Source organism: Nyctibius grandis, chromosome 4, assembly GCF_013368605.1.
Source record: "Nyctibius grandis isolate bNycGra1 chromosome 4, bNycGra1.pri, whole genome shotgun sequence".
Classification (NCBI taxonomy): Eukaryota; Metazoa; Chordata; class Aves; order Nyctibiiformes; family Nyctibiidae; genus Nyctibius; species Nyctibius grandis.
In genome coordinates, this window is record NC_090661.1 from 100,079,174 (window position 1) to 100,096,568 (window position 17,395).

The window sequence follows — 17,395 nt, forward strand, 5'->3', positions numbered from 1 at the left end:
CCGAGGCAGTCCAGGTAATACAGAAAGGTCAGAGCTTTTCTTCTGCATCAAAGCAAACCGTCCCATAGGAAACATGTTCAAATGCTTTGCCCAGAATTCATGGGTATCTCTGGGAGAGACTTTCATTGACCTAAAAACTCTTTAGTCATCTGCTCCCAACTGTTTGATGGGAGGTACCAAACTTAGCTCTTTACAGCAACAGGGATTATCTGTGCTAAGTGCACTGGTCAGACCAAAACCTAGATTAACTCCAATCCCATCTGAGAGATTATGAGTGGCCAATCCACATCCCCAGTTATTTACTGACATAGGGGGTCTCCTTTAAGGTCTAAATTATGACATGTTTTGCCTCACACTAATTAGAAAATACTTTTGTTAACAGCATGCCCCACAAATGAAAAATACTACATGCAGTAGCATTTCAAAACCAAAGGTTGCAGGACTCATGTGCTTCCTTGGCACAGAGGTCTGGCCTCCGAGATGTGATTTTTAAAGCCTCCTCATAAGATTTCCAAAGCTCTTTTTCTTAGTCTGGCTATAGAAAGTGCCAGTGGCTTGTGCTGCCATGTACTGATTCAGCTGTCTCCCAGAAAGGTGAAAGGCTGAGCAGGGTCATGAGTTCTCTGTGGCCAAAATTGCTGGGAAGATCAGGAAAAGCAGCAGTGGCTGATGAGAAAGCAGGAGCAAGCTCATCTGGACAAGGTCAAGTAAAGCAGCAGAGAACTGTGAAATATTGTTAAAAGCCATTAGGTGTGGCCTCGGAGTTAAATCTGGGCTGTGAGATGCAGGAGAAAGGCTAGCCTAGCTAATGATACCTGTGAGCAGGGAGTGTTATGAATCCAGCCTGTTTGCACTGTGTTTATTGAAAAATAAAAAGAAAGAAATTATTCCTCTTACTCCCCCTAAGAGAACTGTCACAGAGAGTACAGCAAGCCAGGAACACAACAGGCATACCTGCGTCTTTCTAACAGGTTTTTAACAGGGAAGGATTTTTATCACAGCTGTCAACATATCATATTGTTTTGCCCCTTTTAAAATTGGCAGTCCCCTCATACACAGTCAGTAGTGTGTGACCCACAAATTTTGGTTTCTTTTAAATTGGTGTGTTGTTTGTTTTTTTTTTTTTAATTAATGCTTGAGTTGTGTTCACATATGTTTATAGCTAATTTGCTTATTTTTTGCCCAAAGAGAGTGGGGGGGAAGTAGTTCAATGTCTGGTGCTTTTGCTGCCTTCCTGCATTTCTCAGCCTTTGGGAGACACCTCAGCCTCCTTTCAAGTGAAGGGAAAAATGGGCCTATAAATAGATGTAATAATAATAATAATACATTTTTATAAATAACAAAATATATAATAATGAATAATATATAATAATAATATGTCTGGCTTCATTCTCTATGGTGTTATGCCTCCATTGCCTTTTGTATGTACAACTGAGTAAGTTTGCCTGCCTTCTGACATAACGTCTGTCATTCTCATCATGCAAGTGTTAAAATAGGAGTGCCCAAAGTGTGCAAAGAACTTAATTCATTTTGGTTTACACTAAACATACCCTAGTATGACTTCATCCCTGAACCTGGCTGTTCACATGTACAAATACATTTTTTCCCAAGCATATGCATACAGTTAGCAACAGAAGGTTCTTTTTGATAACAAATTCAAATTCTGTTTTTAAGAAACAGATTAAAAAAAAAAATCAAATTGTGAGACCACAGCGCAGCAAGAAGATGCAGAATAGGGGTCCTAAGGCAAAGACACAGCCGTGGCATACATAGTAACTTCTACAATTGCTATTTCCTCTTGCTGCCAAGAAATCAAAGATAATTAAAGCGTCGGGCCATTGACCACCGAAGAAATAGAAAGATCTTTAAAATTCAAATTCAGAGTATCACTCTGAGTCTTTCAGATGATCTATGGCCAGTTTTTAAGAGCTGTGGCTATAAATAATGTAATTTTCTGTCCATTTGCAAAGGAACTGAAACAACAACAGTGACACAGAAAGCATGTGTTAACTAGAGCAGTATGCAAATTCTACAGCACGGTAATACGTTAAATGCAAGGCTTCCTCTCCCTGCATTTAATGTCAATTTTTGATCTAATTGTCCCACTTTCTCCTGTCATTTTTCCTAAATTACTGTCCCTTTTTATAAAGGAATTCACTCATCCAAATGCCTCATTGTGGAGGAAAATGATTGTCTGTGTGCTCTTTGCATATACTTCACTGAACTGTTATCACAATAGTGCCTTGCTGCTAAAGCAAAATATGCATTTTAACAAAAGAAATGCCTGTGCTGTTTCTATTTATGATTCAACCCTTCTGAGCTATTTATACAGCCCTGTTAGGAGGGCATTCCAAGTGAACCAATTTCAGAAATCCCTTTAATGAATATTCAGTGAGGTTGATGGGTCCTGCTCAGCTTTTTATAGGTTGTCATGTGTGTGTGTAATGAATATTGAAAATATTCTATATTAACAATATATGATTGTGTATGTTTGCCTATAAGGGTGCTGAAAACATGCATTTCAAACAGTAATTGGCTTTGATTTCAAGGGCTGTGGAAGGTCTAGTATTTGCTGTCATACACATACAGAACCCAATATTACCCGACTTAGCTTATGCAATGATTTTCATGGCACACTCTGTACAGCCAGAGCTTGCAAGCCGTCAGTGTTTAGATCCCTGTTAGTGTCTCTTTGCGTATTTTTTTACTGGTTCTTTAACTTTTTTTCCTTTTTTTCTCACACTTGCCTCAGCCCCTAACACATTTTTGTTTATACTGAGGAGGGAGGAGAAAAAAGAACAGGCTTTCCAGGCTAGCCTGCTGCTTGTGCTGCTGCTTTGCTGACTGTTGCCCGAGTTTGGCAGCTCAGGGCTGCGTGGCACTGACAGCCGTATGGAACGGAGCCTGCGTGACCCCGGTGTTCGCTGCACCCCCCTACACACACCTTGATCCCAGCCATCCACAGTTCCCTTCCAAAATCCCTGTCTTGGATTCTCTTTTTATTGATGGATTTGTAACGTTGGGGTGTTTTTTCTGTTAAAAATGTGTCGTTATACTTGTATGTTTAAATACAGAATTAAATTCTCGTTATGAAAAACAAACAGCTGTTACGCTCTGTGCATTACAGGTTGTTGCATTACTTAGTTTCTGCTTTCCTAACAATTCCTGATTTTCTATTTTGCTTCCGTTTTTGTTGCTTCTTGCTATTTGCTTGCAAAAACAAAACAGGCAAGCCTGGTAAGTAAAGCTTTTCACCAACTTTCACACCAGCATTTTGCATTTTTAGTTTCTTTTACTTTTGTTCTCCGTTCGCTGCATTCCCATTAAGTAATGTGAGTAATACTGAGCTGAGCCTGAAAGCGGATCTGCTGTGGTGCTGCTCTGATTCTGTCAATTTGGATAGTGTTAGTCTTGAGCATACTGTTGTTACTGTTGGTGAGCCATGGACAGTGTGTGTTGCAGACGTGGAAGCCATTTAATTAAAATATTTTAATCGCATAACCTCATAAATATCTTTAGAAATAAGTACCTGTAACTGCTTAACTAAGATTTGACTGGCAGACTCTTTATCAGCACAGTTCTACTAAGCAGCTTTTTCATTATAGCAAAATCATAGTTTTAGAAAATATCACATAGGTCTTCCAGTCCCCCTCCAGCCACATGCCAGCTTCTCTTTTCTGTAGTATTTAACCGCTTTGGTTTTAAATGTAACTTAACTCTTATCTGAGATTATCAGATGCCCCTTTCCTAAAGCTCAATGGAAACTTTTCCCTCTTTTCAATTTGAGGGGAAACTTTACCCTCTTTTCACAACTCCCTTCCCTCATATAAATTCCTGTTTTCCCCTTGGAGTTAAACGAGGGCCTGAGCTCGCTGCCCTCTCCATGACCACCTCTGCCCTGTAGTGGAAGGTGGGGGAGAAAGGGAGCATCGGATGTCACTTGCCCCTAATTCCCGTGTGTGATTTAAGTGGGGATGGAGGTGAGTGTTGGAGGCGCTGGTCCAGCTAAGGAGAGAGGAGGGCACCGAGATGCGCTGGGAGGAACAGGAGGAGCTTGGTCATTGTGGTGGAGCGAGTCATGAATTGCTAACTTTCTAGCTTGCCCTAGAAACAAATAAGAAGGAAGTTGCTAAAATACTGCAGACAGCAGTCTCAGAAAAAGTAAAGTTAAATACATTTAAGTACATTACGTGATCATGCAAATGGATCCCTTCCCCTGCATGGAGCTGCGACGACAGAGGTTTTGCCAAAGAACAGGATCCTGCTAGTAAATGTTTTGGAATTAAGCTAGACAGTGTGTAATCTCCAGTGTGATTAAATCTTGTGCTGGAACACAAGGTGACAGCTTACAGAGATTTAGAAAAATAAACGAAGGATGATGAATGGTTTTCTCATTTTACTTGAGAATACATTCATTTTGACATTACAGATGATCACAGAATGTCTTTAAGAAGGCAAAATAGCAAAGAATGTTTATTTTTTATGAAATGTTAAAAGTTATCGAACTGATGTGGCATTACAGGGCTCTGGGTTTGTCAGTTCTGCCATATCAAAGGAGTTTGTTCACCAATAAAATAAAGGTGTTACAACTTCCAGTGCTGCAAATTCAGTGCAGGTCCTGAGAGCTTCTCTGCTTCTTTCGATCTTCATCACATAGAGCAAAATAACCTCAGGTCAGCCTCTGCCCCAGCAAGATGCTGTCAGGGGGTGTGCAGAGGAGCACAGGACATAGCCAACATGAGCTGACGCATGGCGTGGCATCGTTGCTGCTCTGGGCTTAGTTAGGCTAGCAAACAAGTGTGTAAAAGGGTTGAATATGCAAAAGGAAGAGATTAATCTCAGTTTGGGAATTGACAGTATCAACTTTGACATTTCAGAGCTGACCAACACTATGAAATACTTAATTTAGATATTCAAATAATAAAAAAATAAACTCTTGTTTAGTTCTTTGTATTTCAAAATACAAAGACCTGAATGAAAAGTTGTAGATTCTGAAATGCCCTGTGCTTTTCACATGGGAGAGATTCTTATTTTAGTTTCCATCATAGACAAAGAAAAAAGGTAATATAAAACTGCTATGTTCTGTGGGTTGGTTTTCATTTCAGTGTCATTCAAAGTAGCCCTTAAAACATGGACACCAGAATCACACATTAGGATACAACACAAACAATGAAGCATTTTGGAAGACAATGCCAGCCCTTTTCTTCCAATGTTATATGGGTATTTCAATTTATTACTAGGTCAATTCCTTTGAAAAGTTCTCTTCCATAGGGATTTGCAGTCCTACTGTGTTCTTCCCACCATCCCTGCCTCAAATTTAACTATACATAGGAGAAGCTTGGAAAATGTTTTCTGCAGACCAGAACTTAGAAAGTCTGTCTAACGTTAGATTTCCTTTCTGGCACTTGCTACAGTAATCCTAAGAATGAGAGTTTGCAAAAGTCTGTTTTTCCAAGGGAAGAATTTGAGTTGAATTCCATTACTCAAAGTGCCTTGTTTGTACAGGATTAGAAGAGACGCCAGGAGATTGCAAGCATATATCAGCAATGGCAAATAATTTATTGCCAGTGCTAGTAATATGCATAAATGTCCTTTCCTTCAGCTAGTGCATCTTTGGGCAAACAAGGGAAATCCAGCACGTGCCTTTTTCATGGGAGCAGCTGAGTTCAGAGTGAAATAAATCATCAGTACAGAGATATATTCACATTTTTCCCCAACATCAAAATATTTAAATATCACTGTATTTAGCAACCTTTTTCCAAAACAGGATTGTGTCTTTATATAAAAATGACTTTTCTGGGTTCCACAAACTTACTAATACACAACGTAAAGCACAGTATAGTAGAAACTATAGATGGTAGTGAAATCAGTGTTCTTACTAGTATTACCCTTCTGAAGATCACTTTTTTCCCTCCCCCTCTCCTCTTTCTGACAGAGGATGAACAGAGAGAGAAATCTGTCTCCCATCACACTGTTCAGCAGCTGATAGTGGAGAAGGAACAAGCCTTGGCAGATCTGAACTCAGTGGAGAAATCCCTGGCAGATCTTTTCAGGAGATATGAAAAAATGAAAGAAGTATTGGAGGGCTTTCGGAAGGTGAGTCATGTTAAATCCCCTCCTTTAAAGAGCAAAGACGAGCAAAACCTTCTGCAAACAGAAGGTTTGTGAAGCTTTCTGCATTGTGTAATATTGCTTCAGCTGGCGTCTCTGTGGGGCTGTCAGTGTTAGACTGCACCTTGAAATATCTGAATGTGATTCCTGCAAATAGGTGCCTGTCCTACACTTCGACCCCTTGGATTAACTGTCATGTAATCTTCTCGTTTAAGAATGAAGAAGTGTTAAAGAAATGCGCGCAGGAGTATTTATCACGAGTAAAGAAGGAAGAGCAGAGGTATCAAGCACTCAAGATTCACGCTGAGGAAAAACTGGACAGGTAATTGATTGTGCACATCTCTTTTCAGGAATTCGTGCTGCAGGAGGATTCCTGTGGCTGGACCTTGTGTCCCAAACCTGCCCCTTTGATGTGCAGAGCACAGGCTGCTCTGTGATAGAGAGTGGAATGAAATGCCCTAATAAGAATTTCTGTAATGTGCTGGTGTTTCTTCCAGCTCCTGACCATACAAAACAGCTTACATTTCTATCTTTATCAAATGTCTTCATGTTTCTTTAACGTATTTTCCAGGGAAGATCAAGAAAGAAGCCACTAGCTAGGTTTATGCAGCTGTGGAGGGCTGTGCTCAGATATTTGGACCTGCAGCCAGTATTCCTGCCCCCAGAGATTTAGTATTGCCCCTGTGCTGTATTATTGCCCCTGCGTCAGTCAGCCGAACAGAACATGTAAGTGCTGCTCAGCTGTTCCAGTGCAGAATCAGTCAGGCTGTCTCTCCCTAGTAACACCGGTTACCTAAGCTACGTCAGCCCTACTTGTGATGAGGGCAGCGAGGAATAGTTGCACAAAATATTGTGCCAGATGTGCGCGGGTGGTAACTCCTTAAGCCACTGTTAAGGAGCAAACATCAGATTGGGGCTTAAGAGAGGCAGCTATGGTTGATGTGTTTTGTTTTTTTTTTTTCTATGCTTCCATGTAATGACCAATTAAGCATTAGGGATTACATTCAGGACTCATATTACACTCCCCTAGACCCAAGAGATGTTTCCAAAATGTCAGTAGGATTGATCAGTGCCTAAAAGAAAGTAAGACTCGGATTTGCTTTCCAGCTGTTATCCCAGCTGTGAGCCTAGTCTGTAAGAACTGGAGATCAGGTTTAGAAACTGCCATAAAACACTTCTCCCTAAGTGATATTTGTGACCCCAGCACAGATATCTGAGAGAAGCATGAAGGGAACAACACAGACATTAAGAAAAGACTTTGCAGCCTTTGCAGAGCAAGAGAGGGTCATGAAAAGTCTAGAGGGACAAGCCTCAGAGTACTTTCAAAGACATGCAGAAAGTAGCCCTGCCCTCACCACCCAGCTATTAAGATTCAGTCCATCCTTGGGTACCCACTGTCCTTTCCTATAGAGAACCTGACATGACAAAAATCTGTGTTTTTCTAGAGCCAATGCTGAAATTGCACAAGTGAGAGGCAAGGCTCAGCAAGAGCAAGCAGCATATCAGGCCAGCCTTCGCAAAGAGCAGCTGAAAGTGGACGCGTTGGAAAGAACACTGGAACAAAAGGTAAATAACAATTCAGCTCCTTTAATGCAGAATCACAGAATCATAGAATGGTTTGGGTTGGAAGGGACCTTAAAGATCATCTAGTTCCAACCTCCCTGCCACAGGCAGGGACACCTTTCCTCTAGACCAGGTTTCTCAAAGCCCCATCCAACCTGTCCTTAAACACTGCCAGGGAGGGGGCAGAAGTCAACGGGATGAGCAAAGTTAAGTGAAACTTACCCAGAGTGGTTGCCTCCAGCTCTCCTCTGGAGCTCAGACTGCAGCCAGGGTCTGCCCGAGGACCTGTCTTGCTCCTCACGTCCAGCTGGCCCGGCAGCTCCCCGGCCCCAGGGAGAGCAGCATGGCCCAGACCTTGTACCAGAATCAGCTGCGTGCACAGGGCAGTTCAGGCAAACGGACCCATCTGCCAGGCTCTGATCTCAGCCACGGGCCAGGGTCAAAGCTCAGTGCACAGCAAGCAGGGCCCTTGCTTTGCTTTGGTTCTGGGGTTTAAGATCTTCTTGGTTTAGTTGTTCTTTTGGGTTTTGTTTCCATTTTTAGTTTTAGCTGTAATTCCAATGCTGGCTTACACGCCTCCGCTGTTAACACAGACAAAATGATCAGACCTGTACAGCTTTGGGCAGAAGTGGCTGTAGGGAATCCCCATTTATCTCTCGTGTTCTCTAGTTCAGCCAAGGAACTTGCTTTCACTGTAGTACAGCTCATCCTTGCTTACATCCCCTGGAAAAAAGGGTGAAAATTATGCTCTAGAAGTGCAGCCTAGAAACAAATGTACACTATGTATTATTATCGTGTGCTAGGAATACTGCTATAAAGCTGTCTGCTTTAGTGCTAAATTGTATTTATTGGAGCCGGAGGAGCTGTATGTGGAAATAAGTAAGCATATTGTCTGAATGCACTATACATAGCTGTAGTATATATGTGTATATATATATATCTATCTCTATATACGTAGATATTCTGTTCTCAGTATTGGAGAAAACTTAATTGTCCCACACTTCTCCCAAAGATTGGGTAATTTAAAAAAAACCCATATCTTAATGCAACAGTATTTTTCATAATACATAATATTGCCTTTTATTTTTCAGAATAAAGAGATAGAAGAATTAACAAAGATTTGTGATGAACTCATTGCCAAAATGGGGAAAAGCTAACTTCTAACCAAATTTCTGGACTTCGATATTGAGTGCAATATGACCATTGGCACACTGATGTCCATACGTTTATGTGGACAGGTTATATTTTCACTTTTTCGTATGCACTACTGTATTTTCTTTCTAAATAAAGTTGATTTAATTGTATGCAGTACTAAGATGACTATCAGAATTTCTTGCTATTGTTTGCATTTTCATAGTATAATTCATAGCAAGTTGATCTCAAAGTTCCTGTATCAGGGAGATTGTCAAGTTCTCTAAGAAATTACAAATCGCTGATCCTAGCCTTCCCTTTGTACATGAGTTCCCATGTTGGATGTCTTTTTGGATTTAATATAAACATGTATTACTTGCATGGGGACTCTTGCCTTAAGGAGTGTAAACTTTATCTGCATTTGCTGATTTGTAAAATAAAATTAAAAATGAAAAAAAAAAAAGAAAATGCATGTCACTTAAATGAAATTCTCTATTGTAAATAAATTTTTTCGTTGAAAGTTGAAGCTAAGTATGGCTCTATTTTATGTACTTCACTTGCTTAGCTCATGTGCAGCACAAGGTACAGCAGCTCTTATTAATGAATTCCTTCACAGAAAGCACTTCATGGGTCACTTCTTGGAGCAGTCTGTGGGTCACAAGAATATTCTACTTACCTGCACATATCCATGTCTATATCTTGCTCTCTCTATAAATATATATATGTATGCTGGATTTGGACCACTCAGGTCTCAAGCATAGGCTTAATCCTCCAGAATGTTTCATACTCTGACCCTGATCCAGCAAATCCCATAGGCAGAATGTAATGAGACTTGTTTGCATGAGTTGGAGGCTGTGACACGCGATGACGGGATGGTGGATTTTAAGCGTATCTATCGCTGAAAGGTGAATACGTTTTCTCCTTCCCGCTACTGGAGGAATTTGCGTGCAAGGTTTGTGGAGATGAAGTTCGTGTGATTAGAAGTACAACCAGAATAAGATAAGTAGCATTCTCGCATGCCTCTTTATCCTATAAGTTATCCTCTGCAGAGGATTAGGTATGTAAGATAAGCATTAAGGCTTTAATAGCAAACAAACTGCTCTCTTGGACTAATGGTACATCTCTCGTGTCTCCATGATGTGGACAGTCTTCAGCCTGGTTCTTGTCAGCTCCCTTTTTGTACTCAAAAGTAAGTTAACTCCCTTTTCCTTTGTTTTTTATTTCCTACTTCTTTGCTGTTTCTCTCCTGGGTTTGTTTGGTTTCAGATTATTTTGTGTATGTATGTGGTTAGCAGCACAGAATTTCACCTCTGCTCTGTAATGTAAACATCAATATGTACACTAACAAATTTAAATACACATGTCCCTGTGGACAGCAAGTGTGCCTTCTTGTCTGCAAGCTTGAAGCACGGTATTTTAAATATATTTCTAATTCATGCTTGCCTTTGAAAATACCATGTAGTTTGAATCAAGGAAGGGAAAGAGGCTTGAGTTACGGTTGTAATGTTTAAACAAAAGCAAAACTCTTAAGATGCACTGTTGTGCCTTCCAGCTGAATTGATACTGTAGGGAAAATGAAATATGGATCATAGTAAGATTTTATGTGTTTACAATGTACTTTTTCATGGTGCTGTGGACCAAAGCTCATGATGGGGCGAGGCAGGGGGGAACATCATACTCCAGCTTGTCACAGTGGACTCTGCCATGAAAATGTTACAAGAAGGTGTGGATGCAATTCCAGAACATCAGATGTTCTTGGATTGTTTTAAGTGCAAACTGTAACAACTAAATAATATATGGCTGATTTTTTTTTTTTTACCTTTAAAATCGGTATCTGGACTACTTCTGAAAAAGAAAAATTTATAAGATTTGCAGAATCTTTAGAATTTAAACCTTTTTGCCATTTTTTGCATGTGCTTCAAACAAAATTAGACAGACTGTGTAGCTGATATTTTAAAATATTTTTGGTAAACTCTAAACCCCAGTGTTTTAAGTGGTCTTTTTTTCCTTAATGCCAGGTGAAGCACTGCAGTGTTACACCTGTGTAGGCTCTAGTGATGAAGACTGTAACAGACAAGGAACTCAGCAGTGTCCAGGGCCTTCAGATGCATGTGCGGTCTTTAGAGGACAAGCAAGTAAGTAGTCACAAACCGTTCAGACTCACTAAATTTTAAATAACAGAAATAAATAACCAGTGTTGGAAAGAGAAGAGTATATTGTCAGCTAAGGAGAAAAAGAAAGGCAAATGTTTCCTCTCAGAATAAACCCTCTTAATAAATCTTAATCCCTAATTTTATTGGTTTAGCAGCAATCTGATATAAAATCCCCGAGTAGGATTTGTCAGTATGCCATGATGATGAGCTGTATCCACGCTATGTGAAAGCTACAAAAAAGCATTTCATGTATTACCCACTTCTGAATTAAATCTGTCATTTTAAAGTTAAATGTCTTACCTGGAAATTAGGAAGGAAAAGAAGCAATGAGGCCCTGCACTTGAGCATGTTCAGAGACATTTAAGCTTCATCAGTTGCATCTAAGATAAATTGCAATTATTTAACTTAAGTGGGAGCTTGTTAGTGTGCTGCGATCTGATGCAATTGTATTCATTTACATGTAAGGAACAGCCAAACCGAATGTTGTTGCAGAATATTGGATGGTCATTTTATGCTGGGGGGATGCAGAGAGGAGTGGGTGACCATGAACATGCAGGTCCCTCTGGGTTCAATGTGCCTCTGTTCTAGGTGGCATTATGAAGTCCTGTTCGTTCAGGTCCTTCTGCGAGCGGGCGAGGAGGGACGGATCCCGAGCGCCTGGTGTGAATGTTCACTGCTGCTACTCAAACAACTGCAACGCAAAAAGCCTGGCTTCAAGAGTCACCACCTCCACGAGCTACGTCTCTCTCCTCGTCCTTACACTGCTGTGGCACTCGTTGTTGAAGCTGACATGAGGGAGTGGAAAAGAGTATCCTGAAGCAACAAGTCTGCCTTCTTAGAAAGGGATGATTGTATTTCCCAATCACGTTACTCCACGTACCATATTTCTCAGTAGGCAAAAACCAGTAAGTAGACCTGACAGATGTTCAGATAAAAATTGTTTCATCAGCTAAATATGTCTTGACCTATATGTAAGAAACGCTACCCTCTTCTTGTTTATCCTAAGGGGCTGATTATGTGAATATGTAACATTTTCCCACAGTTTAGATAGTACGTATAAAGAGAAGGAGGAATCTTGGATGCAAGTAGCCTTGTAGTAGGGTAAAGGACCAATGTCTTCCAGATGCTGTTTACTGTTGGCAGACGTTCAAAAGCAAGCTAAAATTTTCAAGCACAAAGTGACTGAAAATTCTAGCAAGCAAATTAGTCTTTCAGAGAACTTTTGCGAACTGAACAAAGCCAGAAAATGTGAAATAAAGATGATTTAGTATTAATAGAAACTGGTAAGAGAAGGTCATTAAGAGAACAATGCATGGAGGTATGTTATATTATGTATATTTCCTGGAAAAAAAAAAAAACCTTCCAGTCTTCTCTTTTCTGATCCTTTGAGAATCTTACCACAACATTGAAAGAAGAAGAAAAAAAAAAGTTTGGAAGTTGTTTTGAACTGGTAAGCTCCCTCCAAAGATCACCTCATTCTATCTCTACAGCTGTTTTTGAGGACAAGTGGTTAATCCCTGTCTTGTAGGCAAATTAGAACTTGAATAAGAACATTTTTGGTTTTTTTTCAAATTCTTCTTGCGGTTTTGACTATGTAGTTAATTCTTCACTGTCCTAGACTTCATTCTTTAAGAGTAAGAGTATACATCTCTCCCTGCAATTATGCGATTGGGTTGATCTGTGGTGGTTTATATATCCTTTTCATTTTGCAAAGTGAATGAAATTTCTTGGAGATCTTTAGAGAAGTAAGGAACTAAATCAACATTTTGAATAATCCCATTCGTTGCAGTCTTACCAAGGAAATAATCCAGAATGGGCCACATCGTATAAGGCATTGTGCATCACTAGCTACTAAGCAGACGGTCCTTTGAGGTGGTTATGATGAAACTAGGCAAGACAAGAAGTGACATAATGCATGATGGGATAGCACCAAGCAGGGTCTTGGGTCTATGATACTGGAGAACAGGGTGGTACCTCCTTTGATTCAAAACTCAGAGGGACAGACAAGCAGATGAGTGATATTTGTAGATTTTCATGTCCAACTGTGATGATCTGGTCTGATCTCTGGCACACAACATGCATAGGACTGGCTTAAAGTCCAGCTAGTGGCATTGAAGTAGAGGCGGTCTTTCAAGCTCTAGTTTTAGTTGCCCAATTGGAAAAATATTTGGTTGTCAAGTTTATGGAACTCACAAAATACATGGCAAAGTAGTTTTTCCACTAGCTTTGTGTTGAGACTTTTTTTCAGCACAATTCTTTGAAAAAAATCAGTTCCAGGCAGTGTGTCACAGAATTCTGCACATTCACACGATTTTATTAAGGTTGCAAACTCTAGAGAGCTCCTTCAAGTGAAATCAGTGAAACCTCCACATAGAGTATAACCCCAGCCTGCCTTGTAGCTGTTGCCTGTCACATGGAACAAACTGGCTCCTTGCTTTATTGTACTCTTTCCTCTGTATGGGTCCTTTCATCACCTCATGTAGATTGTGGCTTCAGACCGGGACTATTCTTCTGGGGTTTTGTTGAAATGGGCTCTCAGACAAGGCAGTTCTGGTCTATGCTTAGGTGCTGGGCACAAGTCTGATAAAGCAGTTGAATGTAAAGATTGCATCAATGCATCAGATCTTTGCTGAGAACGTTAATTCAGACTTAAAATATCTCATCTGTGTAAAAATCACTTAAGTTGGTTTAAGTATTTTTTATTTCATTCTCAGCTTCATTCTGTTCCTTCAATCTGTTCTGCTACAAGAAATACATATTGATTGTATCTTTGTTTTCTGACTGTTCTGTAATGATAAATCTGTATTGAATGTAATCTCTGTATATGCTCAGTGCATTTCCTTAACAAGAAAATAAAATACATGCAATGGCTGACGATGTCTCTTGATAAACAAAACTGCATCTTTTAATTGGGATTTCCAGCATCTAGCTGTCTGTTTGCCAGCAGGAATTCTGTTGGTTTGGTTTTTTTTTTCTGTGGGATGTATTTCTTAAATCCGTTAGATAAAATAGTGGATGTTGGTAGCTTTCTTACTGTGATATTTCCATGATAAATTAAGAAGGTAAGGCTCTGTCCTCTTTACAAACACCATCTGTTGTACCTGACTACAGCCAGGACTCAGAGCTTCAGGCAGCTCACAGCCTCCCTCCGCCTCCGTTTGACTCCACCACCAAGCACATAATGGGCTGGGGTTTGTTTTTTACAGGTCTGACATTTTTCTTGCCTAATTATGAACCTGAAGCGTGCACGAATCTAGAAATGATAAACCACATTTATGGATTGATGATATCAGAGGGGTTTCACAAAGGTTGTTGGCATAAATATTAGCAGGAAGACAAGCACAGAAAATTGGAACAAAATAGAAGGAATATTTTTTAAACTCTATTAAAAATACAGAAAATATTTTAAAGTTTCCATTGCCATGACTGCGCAGAGCTATTCCCAGTCATATGTAGAATAGAAAGTAATTGTCTTTGATTTGGTTGTTCTGAAGTCTAATCTTTGCCGGCGCAGTGGCATGCTCTTATTGTCTTCCTCAATGTTGACAGACAGTTGGGACAAAAGGAGCAGAAACTGATAATGAAATGCCTTCTGCTGCAATGAAAAATGATAGGACTTCTTTTTCGTCTGTTGTATTAGTTGGATCTGTATATAGTGGATCAGTTGGGTACATACTGGGTTTGAGTTTAATGCTACCCTCTCGCCTTCAAGAAAGGGTCTCCAAAGCAAGAGATTCATAATTTCTGATTTATAAGTGAGAGAAGCTGTCAAATATAACTATGACTTGTAGGACTTATGGACAGCCCCAAATCATATTTTCCATGATTTCTTTATATCCTCTTGTTTGTGGCAGTACAGACAGCATTTCCTTATTCTCTGTCCTGGTTTCGTGGGGATAAAATTTATAGAATCACTTTTCTGTTACATTTTGTTTCAGTGTGTGGCCAGCTGTGGGATGGTGATCAAGGCCATCAGCAGTTAAATCCAGGGCAGCTGCCCCAGGCTGGCCCACAGGTGTGTTCTGTAACATTAATGTCAGGGTCACTATAAATGGGAAAGCTGCTGAGGAGGAGGGAAGCTTTCTCCTCTCCTCGGTTACTATCTCCAGAGGGACTTGCTATCACTCTATGAGCTAAGTATAATTTTGTGTCTTTTGTATTAGCATTGATATTGGTTTTCTTATTTTATTAAATCTGTTTAAATTTCAACCCCCGAGTCTCCCTCCTTTTCCCAATTTCCTCTCTCAGTTGGGGAGGGGAGATTGGGTGATAGAACAACTAGTTATTGTTTAGCCCTGAGTGTAGGCTAAATGGAGATGTTTTCCCAGTCTTCTCAAAGACAGTGAGAGCCTCTGGGATTGACCAGGAGGGTACATCCAAGCAAAGTGCCCCTGCACCTTCTCAAAGAGCATACATGTAACTGTATGATTTAAGTTGTGTCAATATTCACCCACACCTGACTTCTCCTGCAGTGAGAGCAAGGTTCCAAGCTGTCTCTTGTTCTTGATAAGGAATAAGCAATTCTGGAAGCTTGTGAGCTTTAAAATCTAGATCAGAGAAGATTACCTCAATATTGGTTGTGCTATCTAATGAAAGAAGTTTTAAGTACATCTTGGTGTCACAGGCCATGGTTTCTTTTTTAACCTTTTCCTCATGTGAATTGTTAGTTGTATGGCTCTGTTCAGTAGGGATTAAAACAAAGAACACCCTTGTACCTTGTGCTGTCATGTCTTTGTGTGCAACAAAAGCCAAACTGTGACAGATTTTATTGTGAGCATCATTCTAAAGGGTCTCAACTTTTCTGGACCCTATAGATGTTTAGGATGTAGCCTGGAGCTGTTGGCTGTGGCTGGTGACTGCCCCTGGGGAGGAGTTTTATGCTTTTGAAATCAGAAGTCCTGACTGCAATTCACAGAGCTCAAGGTTATCATCACCTACACTCCCTCTTATCACCCAAAGCCAGCAGTGCATGGGGTATTTTTAAGTGGTTAATTCATGACATGCTTAGATGTAGTATATTTATTCACACAGAGAAGAAAAAAATGGTAACTTAATCCAAGTAACAGTGTGTATAAAGAGTGTAGCTAGAAATTCATCATGTTGGTGGCGTAGGTACAAGTAAACATTGTTAGCATCTGAACAAAACAAGGGAAAAGCCAACATGGGATTCAGCTCAGGAAGAACCACAGAAGCAGCATGCGCTCCTGGCAACATGGCTTTATGGAAAGTAGGTCTTGTCAAAAACATCTTGTTTGAGGTTACAGATTTTTGCTGATGAAGGCAAACACATAGCTTTCACAACACATTTCAGATACAATTGCAGTCGTGACTGAGAGTTCAAGAGCTGGAAGAGTGAAAACTGCAAAAACAAGTTTGCAGTAGAAAATCAGCCAAATGGTACCTTGGACACAAGCAATCTCACATTGTCCTTCTGACAATCTCAGGATGTTACCATAAGAAGAGTCGCAAAAAGAAGAGGTCACCAATGTACCAGTATGTCTGTGTCAATATAGTCCTATATGTTGCTATAGGGACGTGTTTCCAAGGGAGACAGGTAATGCACTTTTCTGGAACAAAACTAAAGCAGAGGAACAGGAGTGGGAGGAGATGCTGAGCATATTGTAGCCAGCCAACCCGGCTCTGCTCCACACTTAGCACCAGTGATCTGTGACATACACTATTACTGAAATTGCTTATGCCTTTTCTAGCAACCTGATTTAACCCCACAGGCAAAATATCTTTCAAAAGCTGCCCTTTTAGGTGCTAGCTCCAAAGACTTGTAAGTATGAGATAATATTCGAAAGGTGACGGGGAATTTCTCACTTGAAGTCATTTCCCTTTTCTGAAGACTTCCTGCACTTCATCCTCACCAAAAGGTTTTTCATTTTTTGCTTTAAACACTCAAGGTGGGGAGGTGTTTGAACACCGGCAGAGATTTGGCCAAAAAATTCAGGCTGGTGTTCACATGCAGTCACTGATTCCTACCGCCTTCATTTGAGACATCTCTCGTCTTATTTTAAGCGATGCTGGTCATCCTCGGTTTCTGATTTTCAGTGCAAGAAGGTTGGTGTCTGCAGAACGGGCCTGGAGCTCCAATGGACTGGCTGGCACCTCTTCAGCCAAGGCAGAGTCTGATTTTGCCCAAAGACACATTTTTGATGCATGGTTTTGCTCCTGTGTTCTCCCAGCCTTCACAGGGCTTTTGTGATCTTTACTATGTTCCTTGTCTCACTTTAGCAACTTGTTCTTATCCCCCTTACAGCTTTTGGAGGACTTTTATCAAATGAAAAGAAAATATCCAAAAGAGTGTGTTTATTAATTTCAAGTTCTCATACATATGTGTCAATGGAATTAGATTTCCAATAGCGTAATAATCTCCAAATTGTGTCTTCCAGCTCTATGGTGATTACTAATTTCAGTCTTTATCAGCATGATCG

At 40.3% G+C, this 17,395-nt stretch overlaps 2 protein-coding genes across 5 annotated transcripts in view; both read left to right on the top strand.

Moving 5' to 3' along the window:
- The window catches only part of TACC2 (transforming acidic coiled-coil containing protein 2), a 150,187-nt gene extending 141,072 nt beyond the window's left edge, over window positions 1-9,115 (top strand). For all 4 annotated transcript variants that reach the window (XM_068398076.1, XM_068398078.1, XM_068398077.1 and 1 more), the window contains 4 exons: window positions 5,936-6,096; window positions 6,327-6,433; window positions 7,557-7,677; window positions 8,766-9,115. In XM_068398076.1, the coding sequence (XP_068254177.1) occupies window positions 5,936-6,096; window positions 6,327-6,433; window positions 7,557-7,677; window positions 8,766-8,831 (455 nt within the window). In that variant the 3' untranslated portion in view covers window positions 8,832-9,115. The remainder of the gene's footprint in view (window positions 1-5,935; window positions 6,097-6,326; window positions 6,434-7,556; window positions 7,678-8,765) is intronic.
- An 824-nt stretch (window positions 9,116-9,939) lies between these two features.
- Window positions 9,940-11,752, top strand: LYPD3 (LY6/PLAUR domain containing 3). The gene is made up of 3 exons (XM_068397478.1): window positions 9,940-9,994; window positions 10,824-10,940; window positions 11,547-11,752. The coding sequence occupies exons 1-3, from the start codon at window positions 9,940-9,942 to the stop codon at window positions 11,750-11,752; spliced, it is 378 nt and encodes a 125-aa protein (XP_068253579.1).
- The last annotated feature ends 5,643 nt before the right edge of the window (window positions 11,753-17,395 follow it).

Coding starts and splice junctions, on each gene's coding strand:
- LYPD3 (XM_068397478.1), top strand. CDS start 9,940: ATGATGTGGACAGTCTTCAGCCTGGTTCTTGTCAGCTCCCTTTTTGTA. Junction 9,995..10,823: donor CTCCCTTTTTGTACTCAAAA/GTAAGTTAACTC, acceptor CCTTAATGCCAG/GTGAAGCACTGCAGTGTTAC. Junction 10,941..11,546: donor GGTCTTTAGAGGACAAGCAA/GTAAGTAGTCAC, acceptor CCTCTGTTCTAG/GTGGCATTATGAAGTCCTGT.